Source organism: Triticum urartu, chromosome 1A (genome assembly GCF_056163025.1).
Source record: "Triticum urartu cultivar PI428250 chromosome 1A, HENAU_Tu73, whole genome shotgun sequence".
Classification (NCBI taxonomy): Eukaryota; Viridiplantae; Streptophyta; class Magnoliopsida; order Poales; family Poaceae; genus Triticum; species Triticum urartu.
This window is the reverse complement of record NC_141873.1, coordinates 21,303,770-21,329,817: the sequence shown is the minus strand read 5'-3', so window position 1 is coordinate 21,329,817 and position 26,048 is coordinate 21,303,770. Positions and strand designations below refer to the sequence as shown.

The following is a 26,048-nucleotide window of genomic DNA, read 5'->3' as shown; positions in this document are numbered from 1 at the left end:
TGTTTGAGGCCATACAGTGCCTTGTTGAGCTTGTATACCATGTCAGGATGTTTTGGATTTTCAAAGCCAGGTGGTTGTGCAACATACACTTCTTCTTCAATCTTGCCATTGAGAAAGGCACTTTTCACATCCATCTGATAGAGAAGTATGTTATGATGATTTGCATAGGCTAGCAGTATGCGTATGGCTTCAAGCCTAGCCACAGGAGCAAATGTTTCATCGAAGTCAATGCCCTCCACTTGAGTATATCCTTGAGCAACGAGACGAGCTTTGTTTCTGACAACTTGACCATGCTCATCTTACTTGTTGCGGTATATCCATTTGGTGCCTATTATGTTGTGCCTCTGTGGATCAGGACGCTTAACTAGTTCCCATACATTATTGAGCTCAAACTGTTGAAGCTCTTCTTGCATAGCTTGAATCCATTCAGGTTCCATGAAGGCTTCTTCAACTTTCTTGGCTTCTGATATTGAGACGAATGCGAAATGCCCACAGAAGTTTGTTAGCTGAGTTGCCCTTGAACGAGTGAGTGGACCAGGTGCATTGATGCTGTCCAGTATTTTGTCAATTTGTACTTCATTTGCAACACGAGGGTGTGTGTGGCGAAGACTTTGCTCTTGCTGATCTATGTGGTCATTTGAAGGTATATCTTCAGGCTGAGCATTGTCTTCATGTGGATCAGGTGCTGAGATGATAAGTTCTTCTTCAGGTTGGGCTTCAGAAGGTACAATTTCTCCAGTTCCCATAAGCTTGATTGATTCATTTGCTGGAACTTCATCTAGCACATTTGGCAATTGCTCTCTTTGTGATCCATTGGTTTCATCAAATCGCACATCCACTGTTCCAACCACTTTGTAGTGGAAGAGATTGAAGACTCTGTAGGAGTGTGAATCCTTTCCATATCCAAGCATGAAGCCTTCATGTGCTTTTGGTGCAAACTTTGAGGTGTGGTGTGGGTCCTTGATCCAGCATTTTGCGCCAAATACTCTGAAATAACTGACATTTGGCTTCTTGCCAGTTAGGAGTTCATAGGATGTCTTGTTCAGAAGCTTGTGAAGATAAACACGATTGATTGTATGGCATGCAGTATCAATGGCTTCAGTCCAGAATTTTCTTGGAGTCTTGTATTCATCTAGCATTGTTCTGGCCATCTCAATGAGTGTTCTGTTCTTACGTTCGACGACGCCATTCTGCTGTGGCGTGTATGGAGCTGAGAATTCATGTGTGATGCCCAAGGTATCCAGATATGTATCAAGGCCAGTGTTCTTGAATTCAGTGCCATTGTCACTTCTGATGTGCTTTATCTTGGCGCCAAAATTGTTCATAGCTCGATTTGTGAAGCGTCTGAAGACATCCTGCACTTCAGTCTTGTAAAGGATTATGTGCACCCAAGTATATCTAGAATAATAATCAACAATTACGAAGCCATAGAGGCATGCAGAAGTAGTAAAAGTTGAGTAGTGAGTGGGACCGAAAAGATCCATGTGAAGCAGTTCGAAGGGTTGTGTAGTAGTCATGATTGTCTTCGAAGGATGTTTTGCCCTTGTCATCTTCCCTGCTTCACAGGCACAGCATAAGTGATCTTTCTTAAACTTGACGCCCTCGATGCCTATGACGTGCTTTTTCTTCGCAAGGGTGTGGAGGTTCCTCATGCCAGCATGCCCAAGCCTTCGATGCCAAAGCCAGCATTCTGAAGCTTTTGCAAGAAGACATACTGCAAGTTGTGGTCCTGCTGAGAAATCTACCACATACAAATCACCTTTCCTATACCCTTCAAACACTAGAGATTTGTCAGATTCCATTAGCACCAGGCAGCGATATTTGCCAAACATTACAATCATATTCAAATCACAAAGCATTGAGACAGACATTAAGTTGAAGCCAAGGGATTCAACAAGCATGACTTTATCCATGTGTTGATCCTTTGAGATTGCAACTCTACCTAGACCCAATACCTTACTTTTACCAGTGTCAGCGAATGTAATGTGGCTCTTGTCGGATGGACGTAAAGTTGAGTCCATAAGAAGGCTTCTTCTGCCAGTCATGTGATTTGTACACCCACTGTCAATAATCCATTCTGAAGACGTTGAAGTCGCTGGTGTCGTACCCTACAGTGCAGTTAGGGGGATAGGCTTCACGAAGGGTATTGTGAAGCATAAACATTTGACGAACCAGTGGGTTATGAAAACTCAGATCCAGATTAGGACTGATAGGGAGAGTAGTATGCGATTCAGGAACGAAGTACATAATGATGCCATTTGGGCATTTTATCTTGCGCCCCACAAGATTTTTATGGTCCCCAGCAATAGCATCAGAAGATTTTGTTTTTGTGCTGGAGACCTTTCCCTGCAAAAGAGAGTTAAGCTTTCTTAACCACCCACATCTTCAAGGGTGGCTTAGAAGCTATGAGTCTAAGTGCAGCATCTGAGAATTTTGGCTTTGAAGCCTTAGCAAACAGTCTAGCAGGGGGACAATAATACTCATAGGAATAAGCAGAATAATTTTTGGTCAAGTGAACATGACGGTTCGATGAACCGCTCTCATATTCATATGCCTGAGTATGGTTTCCCTGCAAAACATTTGCGTTAGTGTGACTCAGGTGAGTCCTCTGTCTGTATGAAGCCTTTGGACCGAGGTTTGTCTTCTTCAAGTGAGGTGTCATGAAGACATTCACAGGAATATTTTCCAGACATGTTTTCGGAACCCAGATCTTCTTCATAGGCGGTCCATTCCTGCAGTTAGTACCAATGTACCTGGCAAACACTTCACCATTCTGATTCTTAAACAGTTTATAGTTTGCATCAAAGGATTCATCAATGATAATTGGGTTAGCACAAGTGAAGCCAGACAGATTGGATGGATCTACTGAGGATTCCTTTGCAGCAACCCATATGGTTTTGGGGTACTGCTCAGGTTTCCAGTAAGAGCCATCTGCATTAATTTTCCTCTCGAACCCAACACCCTCTTTCCTAGGGTTTCGGTTCAGAATCTGCTTCTTAAGGACATCACATAATGTTTGATGCCCTTTCAAACTTTTGTACATCCCTGTTTCAAGCAATGTCTTCAACCTAGCATTCTCATCAGCAATAGCAGTGGTATCCTCAGCAGAGGGGTTAGTTGCCACATCAACAGTTGAAGATATTGGAACAGTAGTAGCAGTGGAACACTCAGCAACAGAATTAGCATTATTACGCTCAATGCATTTAAGACATGGTGGTTCAAATCCTTCCTGAGCGGGACTGATCTGTTCGGCGCGAAGTGACTCGTTTTCCTTTTGAAGATCTTCATGAGCCGCCCTCAATTTCTCAAGTTCTTGCTTCCTTTGAAGATAGTCATAGGAAAGCTTTTCATGAGTTGTTGAGAGAGTATCATGACGATCTTCAAGTTCCTGATACTTAACGTGAAGGTTTTTTATGTCTTCAATTAAGGATTCAGATCGAGTCATTTTAGCACCCAACAGATCATCGCTTCTGTCTAACAGTTTTTGAATGTGTTCCATAGCTTTCTGTTGTTTAGTTGCAATTTTAGCAAGTGTTTTGTAGCTAGGTTTTGAATCACATTCAGAGTCATCGTCACTGGATGTTTCATAGCGAGTGGTGCGTGAGTTTACCTTGGCACCGCGTGCCATGAAGCAGTAGGTAGGAGTGGAGTCGTTCTTGTCATTTGCGTCAGTGTCGGTGATGCAATTATTAACTTCAGTGCTGAAGATGGACTTGGCGACGTATGCTGTAGCCAGACTCGCAATGCCAGAATCAGACTCCTCCTCAGATTCCACCTCTGCCTCCTCAGATGCGGATTCCTCCTCTGAATCCATCTCCTTGCCTACAAACGCACGCGCCTTGCCAGATGAGCTCTTCTTGTGTGATGAAGACTTTGATGAAGACTTGGAAGAAGACTTTGAGTGTTTCTTCTTCTTCTTGTCGTCAGAATCATATTCCTTGCTCTTCTTCTTCCTTCTGTTCTCATTGTCCCACTGTGGACACTCAGAGATGAAGTGCCCAGTTTTCTTGCACTTGTGACATGTTTTCTTCTTGTAGTCATGAGCAGAAGCTTCATCATTCCTTGAGCTTGATCGTGAAGATTTTCTGAAGCCTTTCTTCTTGGTGAATTTTTGAAACTTCTTCACTACCATTGCAAGTTCTCTTCCAATGTCTTCAGGATCATCAGAACTGCAGTCAGATTCTTCTTCAGATGAGGAGACAGCTTTTGCCTTCAAGGCACGAGTTCTCCCATAGTTTGGACCGTAGATATCTCTTTTCTCAGAAAGCTGAAACTCATGTGTGTTGAGCCTCTCAAGTATGTCAGACGGATCGAGTGTCTTCAAATCAGGACGTTCTTGAATCATCAGGGCCAGAATGTCAAACGAACTATCAAGTGATCTCAGCAGCGTCTTGACGATTTCATGTTTGGTGATCTCAGTAGCGCGGAGGGCTTGAAGCTCATTTGTGATGTCAGTGAGCCGATCAAAGGTGTGCTGGACATTCTCATTGTCATTTCGTTTGAAGCGGTTGAAGAGATTGCGAAGGACACTGATACTTTGATCTCTCTGGGTTGATATGCCTTCATTAACTTTGGAGAGCCAATCCTAGACCAGTTTGGATGTCTTCAAGGCACTCACACGGCCATACTGTCCTTTGATCAGATGACCACAGATGATATTCTTGGCAGTAGAGTCCAGTTGAACGAACTTCTTGACATCAGCAACAGTGACACCTTCTCCAGCCTTGGGAACGCCATTTTCGACGACATACCATAGGTCGACGTCAATGGCTTCAAGATGCATGCGCATCTTATTCTTCCAGTAGGGATATTCAGTTCCATCGAAGACGGGACAAGCAGCGGAGACTTTGATTATCCCTGCAGTCGACATAGCTAAAACTCCAGGTGGTTAAACCGAATCACACAGAACAAGGGAGCACCGAGCTCTGATACCAATTGAAAGTGCGTTATATCGACTAGAGGGGGTGAATAGGCGATTTTTATGAAAGTCTTCAAAACGTGAGAGTTATGAAGACAAACAGTGAAGATTATGCCTATTACTATGCAGCGGAAGTTAGATTACACTAGGCCAGCCATGGTCATGTATTCAATAGAGTGAAAGCGCAATGACAAACAGCTTCAGTGTAATAAGGATCAGGTAGGAAGAAGTTATGAAGCCGAACAGATCATACATTCATGTTGTGAAGACAAAAGATAAAGCAAGCATGCAATGGCTTCACAATGAATAACTGTAAGTGAAGGGAAGTGAAGATGAAACCAGTGACACGTTGAAGACAATGATTTGTTGGACCAGTTCCAGTTGCTGTGACAACTGTACGTCTGGTTGGAGCGGCTAGGTATTTAAACCAAAGGACACACAGTCCCGGACACCCAGTCAAGGACACTTAGTCCAAGACACCCAGTCCTCACCGTTTTCTCCTTGAGCTAAGGTCACACAGACCTCGCTCAATCACTCAGGTAAGTCTTCAAGGTAGACTCCCAAACCTTCACAGACTTCGTTCACTGGCAATCCACAATTTCTCTTGGATGCTCAGAACGCGACGCCTAACCGTCTGGAGGATGCACAGTCCTCAAGTGTAATAAGTCTTCAAATCACACAGACACGAAGACTTAAGTGATGCCCAATTTACTCTGGCTCTGGGTGGTTAGGGCTTTTCTCCTCACTTTTCTTTCAAAGGCTTCGAGGTGGGTTGCTCTCAAACGACAAAAGCCATGCACTGAAATCTGAGCAACCAACCGTTTATGGTTGTGGGGGGTGGACTATTTATAGCCACTTGGCAACCCAACCTGATCTGTCCAAAATGACCCTGGGTCACTAAGGAACTGACACGTGTACCAACGGTCGAATTTTGAACTCACACGGCAACTTTACTTGGGCTACAAGTAAAGCTGACTTGTCTGGCTCTGGACAAGATTTTCTCTCAAAGTCTTCGCTCGAAGACATAGGATTTGAATTAGGCATCACTACAGTCATTCTGACTGATTCTTTTGGACCCCACTTAACAGTACGGTGATTCCTATGACACTACATAAATGAAATAAAACTACGAAGGATCTAAGTCTTCGAGTTCCATAAGCTTCATAGGGAGTCTTCTCATGTCATTGTCTTCAATATGAATATCTTCATAAACCACCATTGTCTTCAATGTCTTCGTACATTTTTAGGGGTCATCTCTGGTAATAAAACCGAATCAATGAGGGACTTCTACCTGTGTTTTCCTGCAATTCTCACAAACACGTTAGTCCCTCAACTAGGTTTGTCGTCAATACTCCAAAACCAACTAGGGGTGGCACTAGATGCACTTACATCTGTCCTTATCGTTACCGGTGTAGGATTCCATCGTTACCCCGGAGTTCTGATAACCATCGCTCTTCATGTCCTTGTCCTCGGTGTAGAATGTGTAGCCGTTGATATCGTACGCCTCATAGGTCATCAGGTTGTGCTCGGCGCCCTATGACAAGGCGAATATGAGTTGTTCTTCCGCGGAAGAATCCTCATGTAAAGGGTACGACAGAAGCTTCTACTTGAACCAACGCGTGAAACATGAGTTGTGCTCTTTGATTATATCTCCGTCCGTCCTCTGTTGGCCTCGGTCATTGTATGTCTTCTCAATAAAGGTTTTGTGCTCTACCACCCAAGGATCGACCACGTGTATGTGTTATAGCGCGACTAGGTTTGCTCTTTCAAAGTCGGCGAGTCGACCCTCGAAGTCGACATGCATTTCACGGCGACCCTCACGGTGACCCCATCCAGCGAGCCGGCCGAGGTGCCTGTTGACGGGCAGACCAACGGGGTTCTCGATGCCTAGATAATTCGTGCAATAAGAGACGAACTCTTCGGTCAGAAAGGCCCTGGCTATGCTTCCCTCTGGACGTGACATGTTGCGAACGTATCCTTTGATGACACCATTCATCCTTTCGAATGGCATCATGCTCTGCAGGAACGTCGGCCTGAGTTGGATGATATCCTCCACGATATGGACTAGCAGATGCACCATAACGTCAAAGAATGCGGGTGGAAAGTACATCTCAATCTCGCATAGTATCACCACGATCTCTTCCTGTAGCCTTCTGAGTTGCCTCACGCCAACCGACTTCCAAGAGATGACGTCGAAAATGTTGCATAGGCCAAATAGCGTTTCACGGACGTGCGCGTCCATGATCCCACGGATTGCAACTGGAAGTATCTGCGTCATCAGCACGTGACAGTCGTGAGACTTCATCCCGCTGAACTTCTGCTTCGCTGGGTCTAGGTATCTGCTTATCTTCCCCGCGTAACCGTAAGGAAGTTTTACTCCTATGAGGCAGGTGAAAAACTGCTCGATCTCCTCCTGACTTAGAGTGAAGCACGCGGGAGGGTAGTCATTTCCGGTCTTCTTGGCCTTTTTGCCTTTGCGACGACTTTCTGTGTCCTGCTTCGCCTCATCATCATCATCATCATTAGCGTGAAGCTCCTGCCTCATGCCCATTGATTTCAAGTCTACCCTTGCTTTAGGCCCATCTTTGGTCCTCTCTGGCATGTTGAGCAGGGTACCAAGCAGACTCTCGCACACGTTCTTCGTGATATGCATGGCATCAAGGCTGTGAGGCACACGGTGGATCTTCCAGTACGGCAAGTCCCAGAAAACAGACCTCGTTTTCCATACCTTCAACAGCGGCTCTGGCGCCTTTCGCTTCTTTCCCGGCTCTGGCGCCTTTTGCTTCTTTCCCGGCAGTGGGCAATCTTTCCAATTTTTCAACAGCCCGTCTTTTTCCTCGCCGCTCCTCGTACGCGGGCGTCTTCGGAGTTCGGTTTCACCATCGAACAGATCCTTGCGTTTCCTCCACGGGTCATCGTCGCGAAGCCACCTTCGATGTCCCATGAACACGGTTTTTGAAGACCCGGGATCTCTATCTAGCTGGCGATACGTTGTGTCATCCATGCACCTGACGCATCCAGAAAATCCGTGGACCACCTGCCCCGCGAGATATCCATAACCGAGATAGTCGTGCACCGTCGTGAGCAGTGCGGCTCTCATAGGGAAATATTCTTTCTCTGCGGCGTCCCACGTATTGGCTGGCGTTTTCCACAGCGTGTCTAGCTCCTCTTCCAGTAGCCCCAGATACAGATTGATGTCGTTCCCTGGTTGTTTCGGCCCTTCAATTAGCATACTCATGTGAATGTACTTCCTCTTCATGCACAACCAGGGGGGAAGGTTGTACATCCACACAAACACAGGCCAGGTGCTATGTGTGCTTCTCTGGCTACCAAACGGATTGACTCCATCGGTGCTCGCGCCCAGCACGATGTTCCTTGGATCCTTCCCAAATTCTGGGTCTTTCAAGTTCAACGCTTGCCACTGGCTCGCATCCTTAGGGTGACTCAGCATCTTGTCTTTTCTATTTATCTCCGGATCATTTCCGTCAGCTTCCCGCTTCTTCTCCTCCCTATCCGCGTGCCAACGCAGGAGCTTTGCTACCTTAGGGTCCGCGAAATACCGCTGCAGACGAGGAGTGATCGGAAAGTACCACACCGATTTTCGAGGAGCTTTCTTCCTCTTCTTGTATCGAGTGACACCGCACACCGGACATATGGTAGACTCCGCGTGCTCGTCCCGATAAATGATGCAATTGTTCATGCACATATGGTATTTCACGTGCGGTAAATCCAGAGGACACACGATTTTCTTCGCCTCCTCGAAACTGGTCGGGCACTTATTCCCCTTGGGAAGACGTTCGTGCCAGAATGATATGTTCTCGTCGAAGCATGCGTCGGTCATTTTTTGTTTTACCTTCATCTCCAGAGCCATGAGCGTTACTTTCAGGCGGGTATCCTCGGGCCTGCATCCTTCATACAATGGAGTAACCGCGTCTATCTCCAGTTGATCCAGCTTGGCTTTCTCTCGGGCGGCAGCTCTTGCATTATCTGTCTGCTTGAGAAGCAGCTCTTGAATATGAGGGTCCTGCACCCAGCCTCCATCGTCGTCTGCTCCGGCATCTTCATCTTCATGATCATGCCCTTCGTCTGCTCCGGCATCTTCCTCATCCTCATGTCCGGCATCTTCTACATGATGACTGTGTACAGCATCACCGTCGTGATCATGTCCTGGAGATTCTTCGTCTTCTTGCCGGCCCGAGCCGCAGTGGTTGTCTTGCTGCCCTTCCTCATTTCTTACCCGGCCCCCATGGACGACTTCATAGTCATCTTCATCACCTTGCCACCGATAGCCATCCATGAAACCACGCAAGAGCAGGTGGTCCCGCACCTGCCCGGAATCCGGGTCTGCAATAAGGCTCTTCAGCTTGCATCTTCGACACGGACATCTTATCTCCGTCTCGTTCTTTTGAAGCATCTCGGCCTTCGCGGAGCTCAAAAACCTATTCACGATGCCTTCGGTCATCGTGCGGACCATGATCGCCTGCGGGGTAGAGCAAAAAGATATTTTAGAACCAAGAAAAAAATTGGCATGACTTTCCCTAAAAATAGGACCAAAAAGAATGCATAGTGCCAAAATTCTCGCCGAAACGGAAATGAATCAACATTCCGGCAAAATATTGGCAACTATCGCATTTCAAATACCGGTACCTGCAAACACAAACATATATGCAACACCACAAACATATGCAACACCACAAATATACATAGATCTAGCTAGGCCACAAAAAGTGCATGTGCACGTTGTTGGAGCGAGCTAGGGAGAAAAAAAGTAGATCTACAACATGAAGATAGCTTTCCCCTTATTTACCTATCAAAAAAAGATAATTTCACCACTTAATTTTGATGAATCTATGGTGCAAATGAGGTGAGGAGGAGGAGGCAGCCGACAAGCTTAGAGAAGGAGGTGGGGGGAATGAAGTGGGGAAAGTGAGTGTGTAGGTGTGGCTGTCCAAAAATATCTAGCTGGTCCCAGGATACTAATTGCGCACCAAACAGCCATGCGCCATTAGTAACCCAACATACTAATGGCGCACCACACAGACATGCGCCATTAGTAGTTTTGCAAAAAAGTAAAAAAAATAATTTTTATACTAATGGCGCACCGTGGCACAGTGTGCCATTACTAGTTTAAACTAGTAATGGCGCACTATGCAACGGTGCGCCATTAGTAGTTTTACAAAAAAGTAAAAAAAAATACAATAGTGGCGCACTCTGTGGCTGGTGCGCCATTAGTAGTTCTAACTATTAATGGCGCACTCTGGCTGGATGCGCCATTAGTATGTTTAAAAAATGAAAAAAAACATTTTGTTACTAGTGGCGCACCTTGTGCACGGTGCGCCATTAGTGTCTTCCACACTAATGGCTCATCCCCACATGGTGCGCCATTAGTATATAGTAGTGGCGCACCACTTCTCCGGTGCGCCATTAGTGTCAATTTCATCTTTAGCCCTTTTCCTAGTAGTGGAAGTAAGACTCATATACAAATAACCACCACATAAACGGCAGCCCAAACTTCCCATTCCGTCATCGCAACACTAAGTAACTACTCGCTTAAGACTATCTTTCCCCACCTTCCGCGACTCAAGGCAAATGCTGGTGAATTTTATCAACTACTAATGTAGGAAGCAGAGCGGTGTTCTTGAACACCCTTGTGCTTCTCTCAAGCACATGTATCATAGCGAGCAGAGGATCAACCAGTTGACACCTTTTCTTAGCTTGGGAGGGATGCCCTGCTGAAGAGCAGACCACCGGGTGAGGACGTCGCCGGTTGCACTGGATGTCTGGTTCGGCAGAGTGAATTGCAAAAAACATCGACATTGAAGGCTAGAGTTGCAGAAACCACAATTCTACAGTTTTGTGCCAAAGAATACTACTTTTGTGCCTCTTTTTTTTTGCAAAAAACACTAGTTGACTGCTTAGGCCTTTTTGATGATGATTATGACAAGTGGGCCCCTCTTTTGCTGGCGTGGTGTGACGGTTCCACACAGACGGCGTTAGACAGGGGGTTTGCCCATATTTACACAATGAACCTAAAATTTTCCATAGACAGCCTTCAGAAAAAATCAAAAAAAAGCAATCAACTCCTGAGCTGCCCTGCGCACTGCAACACGGCGGGTCGCCCCGCATGGGGTCTCCTCGCCGGCGAGGGACAGTGCCGACGGGGTCTGGGAGGAACGTGCCCATGGGGCATCGCCACTGGCCGTGGCATAGCAGGGAACCATGGGCGTGGTAGAGCTTGGTGTGGGTGGGCTGCAAGGCATCCCTCGGGCGGGCGGGCCTGCTCGAGGTCGATGATGCCCGCTAGATCTGACAGTTTTCGACGTCGGCAGAGGTCGATCCGTCGGTGGGCAGCTGAAGCAACAAAGACCGACGAGGCGGCAAGGATTTAGGGGGCGGGGCAGCTCGTGCTGCGTGTTCCGGCGGCACAACCTGCAGCAGTGAGACAGAGGTCACACTACAAGAATCCACTAGTTTGCCATCTGACGAGTACAGACAGCAAAGAGCTTGCTGTTAGCCGACTAACGGCAAAGATAGACGGCAAAGAATACTTTGCCATCAGCTTTTCATCGGGCAGACGGCAACGACTTTGCCGTCAGCCAATCCCATTAATAGACGGCAGAGATTACAACTTTGCCGTCAGCCAATAGCCAACGTTTGCCATCTGCCTATCTACTATACAAACGGCAAAGAATTTTTTAATTAAAAAATTCACAGGACACCTGACCATCAAAAGTTGGCAGCTACAATCTTTATAGATCGATAACGAACAGTCTAAGTGCAGTGGCGACGAGGAACAAATGGATGATGACGAGCACCACAATACCCATCAACATATCCCCACCCGCTACAGATCGTGTGGTGAGAGAGAGGCAGGTGGGAGCCGCTACAGATTGTGCCACCTCATCGATCCCGGAGATCGATCCGCGAGGTGTGTTTCTTTACTTTGCCGTCTGCTTTTTTATTATAGACGGAAAGGACAATGTCGTCTGCTTTTATTATTACAAACGGCAAATAGGCATACTTTGCAGTCCGTAATAAGAAACGCAGACAACAAAGATCTTTGCTGTATGTAGTTTTTTTGCTTATGGCAAAGTAAGCTCTTTGCCTTATGTTTTTCTTTTTTGCAGACGGCAAAGTATCTTTTGACGTTTTCTTTTTGCCATCTGCTGATGACGGCAAACCCTTTTTGTACCGTCTGCTCGACAAAAGGCTTACAGCAAAGACGCCTCCTGACGGCAAATTAACTGTTTCCCATAGTGTCGGGAGGAGAGAAGGGAGAGAAAGAGGAGGAAGGAGAAGGGAGCGGCTGGGGCGACTCCAGGGCCTCCTGGACGGCTATGTGATGAAGCGCCTCTCTGGGCGGCCCGCGGTGGGAGGGCCAGTGGCGTGAGCAGGGCTGCTGGCGGCGGAGCAAGTGGCCGCCAGCGACGGGCCGCCTGAGCACTCATGGGGGGAGGAATTGGTTGTTTTGCTTTTGGAGGAAGGAGTTTTCTGGAAAGAAAAACGTCTAACGATATCTACCCGAACTGTTACGCCATGTCAACAAAAGGGGGGTCCACCTGCCATAATCATCATCAAAATGGCCTAAGCAGTCAACTGGTGTTTTTTGCAAAAAAAAGTAGGCGCAAAATTAATTTTCTTTGGCACAAAACCGTAGAATTGTGGTTTCTGCAACCGCAGCCTTCAATGTCGATTTTTTTTTGCAATTCACTTGGTTCGGCAAAAAGATCATCTCAGGATGTGAGACCAGACCTCACGCGCAAGCACACGAAGCATCATTAGGTGCTCAGTCGTTTCCTTAGGTACACATCTCTCTTTTTTGGATATTTTCTTGGTAGTGAATTAGTGAAGCAGAAGTGATGTGATAATCTCACGCCGATGGATTTGAGGTCTTTGAGCCAGACTTGCGTGTCATCCCTGGTGCATGGAGAAGGATCAATGACTTGGGTGGCCGAGCACTCTCTGTTAGCAAGCGTTGCACAAAGTCCATGCCTGCTCAAGCAAGCGTCGGGCTTCAAGGGTGATTATCACAGTCCAGCTTTTACTTCAAATCCTGTTATAGACTCTGGCATGTACAACATTAGAAGTGGAACGATCATGCCGTTGCTGTCAGGGATTGCAGCGGTGTTGCTTCAGCTTCCAACTAGCCAGTCCCATCCAACATGGTTTTTTTTCATTCTGAACAACCCTAGCATGCATGGGTTGTTATTTTGTTCTGGAGATTCCCTTAAGTATGCCCAGCTTTGTTCTACTATGATGGGCTGTGTGATCAAGCCATCGGTTGGTTTTGCTCATTTTTATCCTATAGTTGTAATGTTACCATCCGATCTTATTATATGTAATTGTATACTTGCAAGTCTTGTGGATGATCTTTATGTGTTGTATGCAATGACAAAAATCTTTCATCATAGAAGATTCACGACTTTGTCCACCTAGCTATGAAATGTACTTGTATAAACAGGTGGTTTTTTTCTTTGAATTTGGATTTGTACAAAAAGGTGCAAAAATTGATACATGTTTAATAGACGAAGGAATTGTAGTTTTTTTTATGAATTTGGTCGAGAAAAATGAAAAATACTATGACATTGGGACTTGCTTCCTGATTATTTTTTTCGCTAGAGGGTGCTTTAGTTGCCTCATAATACCACGTCAAGAGATATATACAAGCAAAACTAGTTCACATCCGGTCTTTACATGGCTAGCACGTAAGCAACCGCCACAAGCAAAACCACACAATGAGAAGGCAAAACACATGAGAAGTACATGCACATTAGTTTGGTCTTAAGTCAAACTTCATGAAGTTTGATAAAGTTTATAAAATATATCAACATTTACTACACTAAATCAATATATAACCATGATACATGATGAAATATATCTTCATATTGTATTTATTTGATATTTTAGATGTTGATAATTTAAAATTTAAATTTGGTCAAACAAAAGGTGGACATGACGTCTTTGACATTTCAACAAGGGCAAAATATACTTTATGAGAAAAGCCTAGATACGCAAGAATTTTAACTCATTTAAGGATTACCATCTCATTTTCAACATTTGGAGGATTAAAAACCTGGGAGAAATATATTTTTATGTAGGGGAATTGAAAACACGCCCAAAACAACTAAAACATATTCAAATCCATGACATGCTAATGCTCCACCAGCGGTTATTAGTCCATTATATTAACTTATTCTTGAGTCTCGACCATGCACATGAAGCTAGCTAGCCGATGCTTGGGGTGTCGGCGATGATGTCGATGAAGACACGGACGCGCTCAGGCCTGAAGTCCTTGGTTACCGGCGTACCGACGGGCAGCATGATGATGTCAGCGTCGGGCTTGTCTGCAAGGATGATCTTCTTGGCTTCTTCAGCGCACAACCCGACAACCTCCGGCCACCTCGTCTTCTCGCCGGCGGCAACGTTGTCGGAGGAGCTCATCGTCGCGCTACCAAGACAGAAGTTTAAACCAAGTCTAAAGATTTCTCAAGAAAATAGAGGCACCCGGTGTTGTGACTCACCGGTTAAATCTAGACTGGAGAGTGCTAGCTATAGCAGCTTGTGCCTGGAACGACGCTACTTACTAGTAATTTGATTGTGTTGTATTGATCGATCGGTCGAGTACGAAAATGCTGTATTTATAGGCAGAGACATGGCAATACCTTGCTTGAGATTAGGCGACGTCCGCTTCGTGTATGTACGCATCTGGCCGGAATCAATTCAGGTGCTTCCGAAGCAAAGTTTACAGGGACATATATTTCCTCATTCACGTGTACTGCTCGAAGATCCACAACGCAGCCCAATGGAATCCCGAAGCCGCCGCAACAGTTCGTTTGGAGGCTGGGTGTGGTCGACGGCGGAGTGCTCTCGATGGCGATGCCGACATGCTCGAACGCCTGATTTTGCGCTGCAAGTGCCAGCGCAGAGCGCAGCATGTCACAGCAGGCCAAGCAGGTGGTGGCGCGCCGGGGCGGCGGCTGCCGACGAGGTGGGCGGCTGGCGGGACGCATCGTGCTGCAACTCTGGTGCGCCCGCTACGTGTTTGGCAAAATGCCATGGAGGCAGAGGAGCCATTGACCGGTCACTTAATGTCCGTCTGTTCCATCAATTTCCCCTGCCACATGGCATCCGACAGTGGGACTCATCTGTCAGGTTTTCACTTGAACTGCTTTAATCAAACCATCAGTGTTTTTTGCAAACTGTCAGTACAATGGCGGTGGGTTTTTGAAAAAGAATCGAAAGGTGGTGGTTTTTTAAATTAGAGTCCCCAATTGTGATGGTTTTTTGCAATTTACTCCAAAACTGAAACAGTAGTAGAACATTTCTGACCTTGACACCAACACCCATCACCTTCCTCCGTCACCACCACAACAGCCATCGAAGAAAAGAATGACGAATCACCTCCTCACTCGAGCTCGACGCGGCAGCATCGCTGATATGCAGCTCTGCGAACCTCCAGGTGGCTTATCAAAAGTGAAGCCCTTGTCGTTATACGAATCAGACCAGGTCAACACTCCGGACACGTCATCGAACTCCAAATCTGGCACCCAACCACGACTAAGACACCGAAGAAGGAAACAATACCTGCCATTCACTAACCACGAGCCCAACAGACATTCCGTCTTCCAGATGTCATCGATGCAGAGCACAATCTGCATCCGCTCCAGGACTAACTCTCAAGCTCCACGCTGGCGCTGGAGCAAAGGTCGTCACAACGGCGGAGCCCGAGGACACAGGCCAACCGCGAGGACGCCGCCGCCGCCATGCCATCCTTATTTGAATAGTCTGGTTTCCAAATCCATCCCCAACCATAGAACTGATAGCCTCATTAGGGAAGGATCCAAAGAATCTTTATTTAGCATCGTCATCGTCGCCGCTAAAGCAAATACGATGAACAGGCTAAAAACCTAAACTACGAGGGAGTAGAAATGATCCACATGCGTGGATCGCCTCTCCTGGCGGCGGCTAAGGTTCCAGCCGCCAGGGAACGAGAGGAAAAGGATCGCTTAGTAGGAGTACAGAAGCAAGCGCTCATACGTATGCACATACACTCATACGTATGAATGCACACACGCACACCCTATGAGCACCTTCGAGAGACTGAGCCGGCATATCATCTTGATATTTATGAAGTCATCGTAGGCGCCTCATCGTCGACGGGAACGTCTCCTCCCACTGAAAGTGCATCGCCTGAAATTCTGAAATAAATCCAAGAATAATGCGAGCACTAGGATTTGAACCCTGATGGGCTGAGAATACCACTGTCCTTCTAACCATCCAACACAGATTGATTCGCATGACACATAGTTACTTGGATATATTGACGATGTCTTCTTTTGCACTCCATGATGGAGAAAACAAAACATCTTCCCAGAGAAGAAAACACCGATAGGGCTAAACAAGCATCCCCAACTCGTCTAGACAGAAACAGGGAGGCCTGACCTCACTAACTTCCCAACGAAAACGAATTTGGCAGTGCTTTCTGGAACATGGCAGACATAATACCAAAACACGAAGCATCACCCGTCCACTCTATTGAATGACGCTATCGTATAACATCTAGAAGAAACACAAAAACAAATGGGCACCAGATCTGGCCAGACCGAAGCTCCACATGCCTTCCACTGGCGCTAATTAGCATCACTAGAACGAGATCACGATCAGAAGGACTTATTCCATGGTGCAGGTGACACCGTCACCTCCTTATCGTCGATTAGACATCTAGACTAAACCCTAACTAGGGCTAAGACTGCCCAAAATCCATGGTCAATCCCCAAACCGTTGCTCCCTTCCACCTTTTTGGCGTTGGAAACACAACCGAAGGAGAGAGGAACCAGCGGCAGCGGTTGCATGTATGGAAAACCCTAGTCACATCACATGCGTTCTTTGCGATAGGAATTGGTGTGAATCACGCATTCACTTGTTTGCTATATATGTTCCATTTGGCTAAGCACATCGCTTTCAGTATTCAGAATATGCTTCGATTGGGCTTGGGCTAGATTGCATAGATCAGTTTTTCGCCAAATGTTTTTCGTTGCCGCGGTGGTTACCACTTGGTGTTGTTTAATGTAAATCATAATTTTCTTTACTTGCATATTTTATATTTTCAAATTCATTCCAGTTCCTAGTAGTTCACGCACCTTCCTTTTTAGGAGGAATTGTTCCTTGGTGGTGAATTGATGATTAAAATTGAGTTGGGAACTTTGGTTGCTCGGAAAAATACGATCAAACCAAGCAGAATACGCACAGACATAAGTTTTTCTCAATCAGCTATGGACGGAACTTCACAGTTCACACAAACCTGTAGATTACTGAATGATCAAACATATGACTTCCATACATTTTTATTCCTCCATTATTGATTTATTTATGAGCCAGCATCTATGCCGGCCACAGCAAGCAAAGGCAATCCAACTAGCCAACGTGGGGGATCTCGGCGACAGTGCCGACGAAGATGCGGACGCGGTTGGGCCTGAAGTCTTCGGTCACCGCCGAACCAACCGGCACGACGACGATGTCAGCGTCAGGCTTGTCCTTGATGATGATCTCCTTGGCCTCCTTGATGGTCAGCCCGACCACCTCCGGCCACGAAGTCTTCTTGCACCCACCGGCGACGTCGTCCGAGGAGCTCATCGTCGTCGCACTGGTTAAGATCGATCAACAGAGCTAGCTTAACTGAGGCATGCAGTGAGGAATTTGAACAACAACCTAAACAAGATTAATTGCGGCACATCTAGTCTAGTTACTACTCACCGATTAATGGACGGTCTTCTCCGAGCTGATGGACGTACGGTCGATGATATATATTCGATGATTGACAGGCTAGCAAGTTGCGCTGTGCGTGAGACTTGATTTGCATAACACATTGGTCGAGTGATGTATATATAGTAGAGAGATTACGAGTAGGTAGCAGCTTCATTTTCCATCCATGGTATGGGTACGTTCTGGTAGCAAGGTACACGTGCCACACGACTTGCATGCACAGCTTTCTTCGTGGACACGTCCATTAAGTTGGGTCAAGCAAGCAACCTACAGGTAGCTGGCGAATTGATATGGTCATCAATGTTTATTTCCAAGTACGCGATAAGAGATAATGTTTTCCGGTATTCTAAAATCATAATATATTAATATTAAGGATAATAATATTATCTTTCCAGAAAACTATGGACTTATTATAGTGTAGTCTCCAGAAAATCATGGACTTATTACAATATTATTTAACTACCGAGTTACCGGAAGGATAATAATATTATCTCTCCAGAAAACTATGAACTTATTATAGTGTAGTCTCTAGAAAATCATGGACTTATTATAATATTATTTAACTACTGAGTTACCGGAAAGATAATAATATTATCTCTCAAGAAAACTATGGACTTATTATACTGTAGTCTCTAGAAAATAATGTGCTGCGGTGGCTTTGTGTCGTCCATGGACGGATGCAGCGGAGGCGGCATGCAGCGAACCTGCTGCTGTGGGGCGATGGAGGAGAATGGTGTGCGGATCTCTAGCACACGTCGGAGCTCGTGCCTCAGCAGCCTCGGCGGACTAGCCGAGCCAGACCGCCACTGGCCAAGCTGCATCGCTGCCGTCAGGAGCCCCCGCGCCACCCTCCACACTGACGGGGAAAGGTTGACCTGTCGCTGCCAGCGCCGCGCGGGCAGGGCCCGGCGGACCACGACGGCGGCGGCGGCAGGAGAGAGGGAAGGGGAGGGAGGTGGATTTTTAGAACACCTACACCCCGGCCCTGGTATTCTGGTTGTCCAATATTGCTTTAAGATTTGTGCAACACAACTAACTTTTTGTATGAAATTTTCTCTTTTTTATTTCTCTCACATAAAATGTGTCTTGAAGTTCAAATCTTTGCATTGTGGCAAAGCTCTCTAACTGGAATCTAAGATAAATCTTTTAGAATTTTTGTCAAACATAAATATACAAAAAATGATTTTGTAATCAAAAAAATAATATTTTGTGCATTTATGTTTGATAAAAAAAATCTGAAAGATTTATCCTAGATTCGAGATAGAAGCTTTGCCATGCTGCAAAGACTTGAACTTCAAAACATGTTTTATGTGAGAAAAAAAAAGAGAATCTATTTACACGAATCGCGATGCGTGGAATGGATAGCTAGATAATGAGAGCTGGGTGCAGGTGTTCTATTATATATTTTCAGGAAAGGGAGGGGCCTGGACGAGGGGAGGTGGGCTAGCAAATTGCGCTGTGCGTGAGACTTGATTTGCATAAGACATTGGTCGAGTGATGTATATATAGTAGAGAGATTACGAGTAGGTAGCAGCTTCATTTTCCATCCATGGTACGTTCTACTAGCAAGGTACACGTGCCACACGACTTGCATGCAAAGCTTCTTCGTGGACACATCCATTAAGTTGGGTCAAGCAAGCAACCTACAGGTATAGCTTTTTTTTTAGAAAAGGAAGATGACCCCCGGTCTCTGCATCTAGGAGATGCATGTGGCGACTTTATTGTTTATTTTCGAGAACCTTACAAAGTATTAAAACAATATGCCCGAATTCACCATCTTGGCTACATATGCCACTGCTCCTATCCATATGATGAAGGGGTGCTAGCTGTGCCAAATACCCACACCACTCACCTAAGCCTATCATCAAAAGCCAGAAGCCCCAGCCGAGCCACATACCAGGTCTGGGGCAAAAACTGGTCTGGCACACTCACAAGTGTCCCGCCGCCATCCTGGTATGTAAAAGTTCCGCTTAAGATTATAGTATTTTTGTGGTTAGCATTCGGAAATAGTATCAGCAGAGATAATGTGAATCATAGAGGTAGTGTGGTACAGGGAACTGTCTTTTTTGCAGTAGAAAAGAGTCAGTGGATTATATCTTCTGTAATTGTTTGGTTGCTTGTTATATTTGCTTTTTATTTTGATATAGTCCTGTCAGCATGGAGGGATTTTGTGATTGGGTGATGAATTTCAGGGGTAAAGATAGGAATCTGAATTTTGCTAGGGCGGCGGCTGTTATTTGGTCTATTTGGAAAACAAGCAATGATAATTGCTTGAAAAATATCTTCCTATGGATCCTAGCTGTGTGTAGGTTGCAAAGTTGCATATTGGATGTTTCTAGCTTACAGAGAAAAGAATTGCACGATGTGCAGGTAGCAGGGGCGCGGGGTTACTGCTGGTGGCATCGGAGATGCATGTTTCGCAAACGTTTTTGGTGGTCACCGGCCGTGCGAAGAATTGAAGATGGAAAAGTTTCAAGCTTCGCTGGAAGTTGTGTGATGTGGTTCTTTTAAATGGCAGCCGCTTGCAGAAAGAGATATTGCTTAGTTTTGTAATGAATAAGTAAGAGTGTTGTAGTGAATTGATCCTTACAAGGATAGCTTGCTTTGCTTCAGTTGAGGGCCATCGTTGCTGCTCTGTTCTGCTCTGTTTTTTGTTTCTAAGCTGAACCGGACAACCTTAAGGTATATTATCAGTTTCATGATGAATGAAATGGGGGGCTCCTTTTTTGGTAAAAAAATAGTTTTCCGGTAAATGGGGGGCCTCACCTGATCTCCTTATTTTGAATATAAAAACTGTGCCTTGTGGTTGGGATTTTTTACTTAAAAAAAGTATTTACTAGTTCAACCAACATGGTTCTGTTACATACAACTAGAAAGTGTGCTTCCAACTGACAGGTGTACTAGTATTTTATACAAATGCATGTGTACCCCATGGTAGCAAATTATTTTTGTATTTTCAAAAGCATCATTGCAAAGCCAAATGAAGCCTAAATCCGACAGCGGAGAACAGGACAGGGCTATATATTTGTGCCGAATTAACCGGACCAATCTACGTAGTTTTTAAGTTTCTCTCTCTGTATGAAATGCAGGAACATCATGCTCTCAGACAAGGTTGGTTAATAAATCCCCTGCACAAAGGGTGGAATAAAAATATATACGTTTATGGCAATTAGAATAGGAACAGAAAAGTAGTACTTGGTTATAGTGTGCACGTTGCTACGCATAATTAACATGTTCTTTTATTTATTTGTATGTATACATGCATGCTTCATTTTTTGTGATTACTCACACAATTTCACCCTTCCTTTTTTCAGTCAACTTTGCTCCGTGCAGGAAGAATCAAGGGTGGACCTAGAACGAAAATGACTAATTGTTTGTATGGCGGAGCTACAAAGAAAAGGATGGGTGGGACAGAGAGCACAAAAAATTCAAATTCTGAACCATATATATACTATTGAGTGAGTTATATATTTATGCTACACAATTGGAAATTCTTGTTAAACCGTGAGCTAGCAAAATGCCTTTGTTGTGAAAATTTAAACTGTAAAAGTGGTCTTTGTCGTGAACCTGTAAAATTTGAAGAGCAATGGCTTTGCACGGTATAAACTGTAAAACAGCAAGATTTCAGTGTGGATTATTTATGCTACATACCACAGATGATGAGCTAAGTGAAATTTAGGGGAAGAAAATTGGGAATGATTCAAAGAAATTTACCTATACAGGTTGCAGGGGTGCGGGCAGATTCAGAGAAGGACCTCACCAGGTCGGCTTGCCGGTGCTAGCTACGTCGCCTCGTGGAGCACTGGGCGGCTGACGTGTGCGCCAGAGCGGTGTGCCAGAAGCCGGCCACCGTGATGGCCGGCGGCTGCTGTGTGCCTGTGCCGCCGGGGGCGGCTGCTCCACTTCTCAATGGTGCGTTACATGCCTTCGTTTTTTCTCTCTGAGACTAGTAAGCATGCACGTGCAACGCACGTATAATTCAGAATTTTAATTTCTAAGCTCATAGTTTCAGTTCTCGTATATCTACAAGCATGATGTGCAATGATTTTTGTACTCATTGAGCTGACATCTTGATGATTTATCCTTTGTTGATACAACAAAATGTGTATCTCATCTTACTTCTATGGGGTATACCAAATCAGTACCAAACGCAAGCCCTACCTAGTGCGCACTATCCAAGCATCATGCACATACATGAACTGTCAAAAATTCGCATTTCGATAACATATAAAGGATCACAATAGTTGTTCACTATATCATATGCACATTGTCTTATATATTATGAGATGTAAGATGGTCAAGAAGGTTCAAAGGAATGCAATCAAACAATGTCAAGATGGTCGATCAAGAGTAAATAAAGTGCTAAAAATGTGAAGATCAAATATATCATAGGCTATTTCAAACAATTTAAAGAGGCAAACAAGATGTGTGAGAAACAAATTTACCAACGAAAATACCGTAGAATAGTTGCATGAACTTCAGGACCTCGATACACCACAAATTCAAAAATGTACAATGTGTTTTCCTCCTAACTCGCTCACCCATGCATTAAGGGCATGGAATGCATCCTTCCTACTTTTGTGGATACACAATAATTTACACAATGTAGAGTCAGCTATCCTCCTCACTCTCACCCAGGCATACAATCTGCAAAGCTTCAAATTTATCCTTCCCTGCTGGCATACATGAAACGATGTTCCCGATAGTTACCAACAGATAATATGTCCATACATTATATCACAAAGTAATAAAAAAGATATTTAGCATATGAACTTGTTGAAGCATTAAATTTTGCATGAATGATTTTTTATACAAGGAAACAGACTGCAAGAGTAGACGCGTATTTTCATGTCTTACATTAGTTACTTAATCATATCCCATAAAGTAACTATGCTGTAACAAGATGCTAACATTCATGTTTCTTCTATGCACATCTCGACTAATGTTCATTAAAAACAAAACATCAATAAGGTAAAACTGAAGGACACAATTTCAAGACCCTTTATTTTAATTTCCAATAGCATGCCAAACCTCACACATATATAACATTTCCAAGATAATATGTCACGTGAAATTGACAATTCTTCATGGAGATACAATCACAAGATTAAATGTACATATACTAAAATATAGGTTACCAAATACAACCGGACATGTCAAATAAATATGCGGAATCAAATCACATGCTTGCAAAGAGGATGACAAAGCAACATGAGTAAATACTAATCGGATTATACATTGGAATCGCAACTGGAACCTACTTGTATTTAAGTTATGAAAATTGTGAACTATGTATCATGAAAAAATTTCATTCTACAGAGGGGTTCAAACCGTGTTCTCCTATCCACCCCTTTGTTCAAAGAAAGATACCTAATTGGAAATTATTGAGCTGATCTCATACCTGAAGCGTGAATGCCAACTATCATTGCATTCATTTCAGTCTCAATGCATGGATGTTCAAAGACATTTGATACACCAGAACAAAAGATTGTCCCATTCATAAATTTTCATGAATGCAGGCAGTGGCGGAGCCAGGAATTTGCACCTTGGTATTCATCGTAAAATAAAGTTATGCAATGCAATTGAAATATATCATCAAATGTACAAAAGGCAAAGAGTCAATGATCACATATCCATAATAGTAATCAAATAGCATTATGGTAATATCTCTAACAGTTAATTTTTATTTTTTTCAAAAGGAGGCATAAGCTTCGCCATATCGATTAACTGAGAAGATAATAGAGTTTGTGTTAAAATAGACACACTTATAACCAAAAAGTTACTCTTTCATGTTATTGTCCCTAATTTTTTGGCACCCGCAGTGACCCAAACGCTTTGCCTTATTTTTGATTGTGCTAAGAACAATAGGCGGAGGGGTGCTCCTGTGACCAAAAAGTGTTCTATTTGTTTCAAATCATCGAACACACAAGCATTGTGACTTTGTGAGAGATGCCATGGATTTTCTATGATTTTGAAAACAAAAAAACTATGATTTTGAAACGGAAGCATAAGCTTTGCCTCACCGGTTAATCAAACAAAAACCGGGATTTTGAGAACTGAGAAATAGCAAAGGAAATGTACAAAATCTAAGTTTTTGTTTTCACACAGGGTAGCAGTATAGTACAATGCTTTGATCAAGAGAATTAGGCAAGACCCGTTCTGAATCAAAGTAGCAGCCATGTTTGGTGTTCAGTACAAGTGTATATGGGGAGATGATGGCATGGACGCTATTTATTGATTTCCATCTTACAGACATCATTTAATGGCAACCGAATCCGTATATAACCCTGCATGAGTTACTACCTCAGTTATGCTGTATTATACTCCCTCCGTTCCAAATTACTTATCATGGTTTTAGTTCAAACCACGGCGAGTAAAACCACGATGAGTAATTTGGAACGGAGGGAGTAATATAGTTGATTAGAATGACTAAGCCACCAAGAGTATATGAAATGGACATGGTTGTACGAAATTTATACATAAGCTATACTATGTTCCCAGAGTTGCAATCAATTAGGTTGAGATGGAACAAAGCCAAATGAGATGCCTGGTGTGGAATTTTCTAGCTGAGAGCCAATCAGTACGGCATCTACGTCCATGTTAGGAGGTACAGTATGCAGTTTTATGTATGATTTGGACATACCATTTTGCAGTGGCGCTGAAGCTTTCCTGGCAGATTTGACAATTAGCCTCACCAATCAGGTTCTTAATTTGTATCACTGAAGAAAAATGAAGGCATGTTACAATGTTGAATGGATAGATAACCATCTAGTATAAACCAACTAACAGTAAAAATACGTGAAGATGGTACTATCATCCGACATTCAGCGCTGCTCCCATGACTGCAGAATAGGCAGGAAAAGACCGTATCGCATTTGTGCATCCGGTTCCTAGGGGGTGGCTTAGCGGCCGCCTTTATCTTCCCCATGGTTCGACTTCTCTCCTTCGTACAAAATCTACAAAGAGCAGCAGTTATAATCTATCTATCAAATTCTGCAAATATACAACAATTGTACGCACAAGGGTATTCAGATGCATAGTACTAATTAATTATTATTACCATAATAAAAAACACCAAGCTATCATACATCATCCATTGTAAAAGAACCTGAATTTGTAACCACACAAGATAAGATAGCGCACCAATCGTACACATATCATCCAGAAAATGGAATCAAGGAGCACAACAACATGCATGATCCTGCCATGGACAATACACCCAGAGGATGATCTGGCCAAGAAATCGTGTGAAGGCCCCATCCATACCCTAGTGGAATTGATAGATTTGATTTAACAAGACAGAGAATTGATGCCGCGGTGGATGAGAAAGAAACAACCTATCTAGCTGCTCATGCATACCTCATAGGGAAGGGGGAGATTGGATGGCCGGACCAAGACCGGACGTGGTGGACACAACAACAAGATGTCTCAGGGCCAGAGGAGGAAGGGGAAAGGCAACGACGATGGGGTGGAGACCAAGGCAGCAGCAGGACGTCCGCCTCCATGCCCTTGTGCTGCACCTGGGCGCGCTCGTGATAGTCTTGCTTGTCGGTGAGCGCCCGGTCGAGCACCAAGAGCAGCCTACTCCCCATGCCCCCACCGGGCACGGAGATGGTTGATGCGGCTGTGGGTGAGTCGGAGCGGGGCGAGGGAGAGGAGAGAGATGGTGGTCGCCATTTCCGCCCTCTGCCGCGCGCTTGTCGTGGGGATGAGAGAAGACGGAAGCATGGGAGATCCCCTCCTGCGTCGCGTGGGGCGGCGGCGGACAACCTACAGGCGACGGGGCGTGGGGAGAGGTGAGCGGGCAAGGGAAGGGAGCAATTTTCTTTTTGGAAGAAAGAGGTGGAGAGAAAGAAGGAAAATATCCGGTTGTTTCCACAATTAAGGGGATCGTGTGAGGGAGATCACGGACTAATTGCTTTCCGCAAATTAGGCAGGGTGGGCCGTGGGGATCGAGGATTGCCGAGCGCGTACGATTCACAGACCATAGCGTCTGCTTGGCAGAACATTCGATCTGAGACGTTGATCTGGTTAGCTAACCATCGGTGTAATATGGACAGTAGGATGTGTTTAACTTTATTTAATCGAAGGGTCCTGATTAATTTGTGTACAGTTTGTTGTGTGGGTTTAGAGGAGTTTATGTTTGCTCTTTTAATAATAATATAGATATAGAAACAGTGCTGCGACTTGTGATGTGAGCTTCGCTGGGCTGACGTGTGCGTTGTACTTGCTCATTGCCGGTCTGCAGTTGTGGGCTGGGCTCGATGTAAATTTATTTCTTGCTCCAACACTGGGCAGGCCGCGACCCACAGGTTGGCCTTGCTGTACCTCCGTCAGTGTGTACAGATACAGTAAATGTTATTCCTGT

At 44.7% G+C, this 26,048-nt stretch overlaps 1 protein-coding gene, 2 long non-coding RNA genes and 1 pseudogene across 3 annotated transcripts; 1 reads left to right on the top strand and 3 right to left on the bottom strand.

Annotated features, from left to right (window-relative positions):
• Positions 1-13,953: 13,953 nt before the first annotated feature.
• On the bottom strand, positions 13,954-14,514 carry LOC147988582 (subtilisin-chymotrypsin inhibitor-2A pseudogene; annotated as a pseudogene).
• Positions 14,515-17,206: 2,692 nt separating this feature from the next.
• On the bottom strand, positions 17,207-17,799 carry LOC125540366 (subtilisin-chymotrypsin inhibitor-2B-like). Its single transcript, XM_087543536.1, has 2 exons — positions 17,672-17,799; positions 17,207-17,561 (listed from the first exon to the last, which is right to left on the bottom strand). Exons 1-2 carry the CDS (start codon positions 17,782-17,784, stop codon positions 17,333-17,335), a joined length of 342 nt encoding a protein of 113 aa, XP_087399662.1. The 5' UTR covers positions 17,785-17,799; the 3' UTR covers positions 17,207-17,332.
• A 1,830-nt stretch (positions 17,800-19,629) lies between these two features.
• Positions 19,630-21,858, top strand: LOC147988581 (uncharacterized). The gene is made up of 3 exons (XR_015617293.1): positions 19,630-20,362; positions 20,995-21,138; positions 21,403-21,858. It is a non-coding gene; the product is annotated as an uncharacterized LOC147988581 (long non-coding RNA).
• Positions 21,859-22,043: 185 nt separating this feature from the next.
• LOC147988580 (uncharacterized) lies at positions 22,044-25,936 on the bottom strand. The gene is made up of 4 exons (XR_015617294.1): positions 25,040-25,936; positions 24,324-24,636; positions 23,082-23,225; positions 22,044-22,353 (listed from the first exon to the last, which is right to left on the bottom strand). It is a non-coding gene; the product is annotated as an uncharacterized LOC147988580 (long non-coding RNA).
• Between the last annotated feature and the right edge of the window lie 112 nt (positions 25,937-26,048).

What these genes read in the sequence shown, in the direction of transcription:
- LOC125540366 (XM_087543536.1), bottom strand. Translation starts at nt 17,784, where the DNA reads ATGTGTTATGCAAATCAAGTCTCACGCACAGCGCAACTTGCTAGCCTG. An exon ending in AGAAGACCGTCCATTAATCG is followed by an intron (nt 17,562 to 17,671) that starts GTGAGTAGTAAC and finishes GATCTTAACCAG; the next exon opens with TGCGACGACGATGAGCTCCT.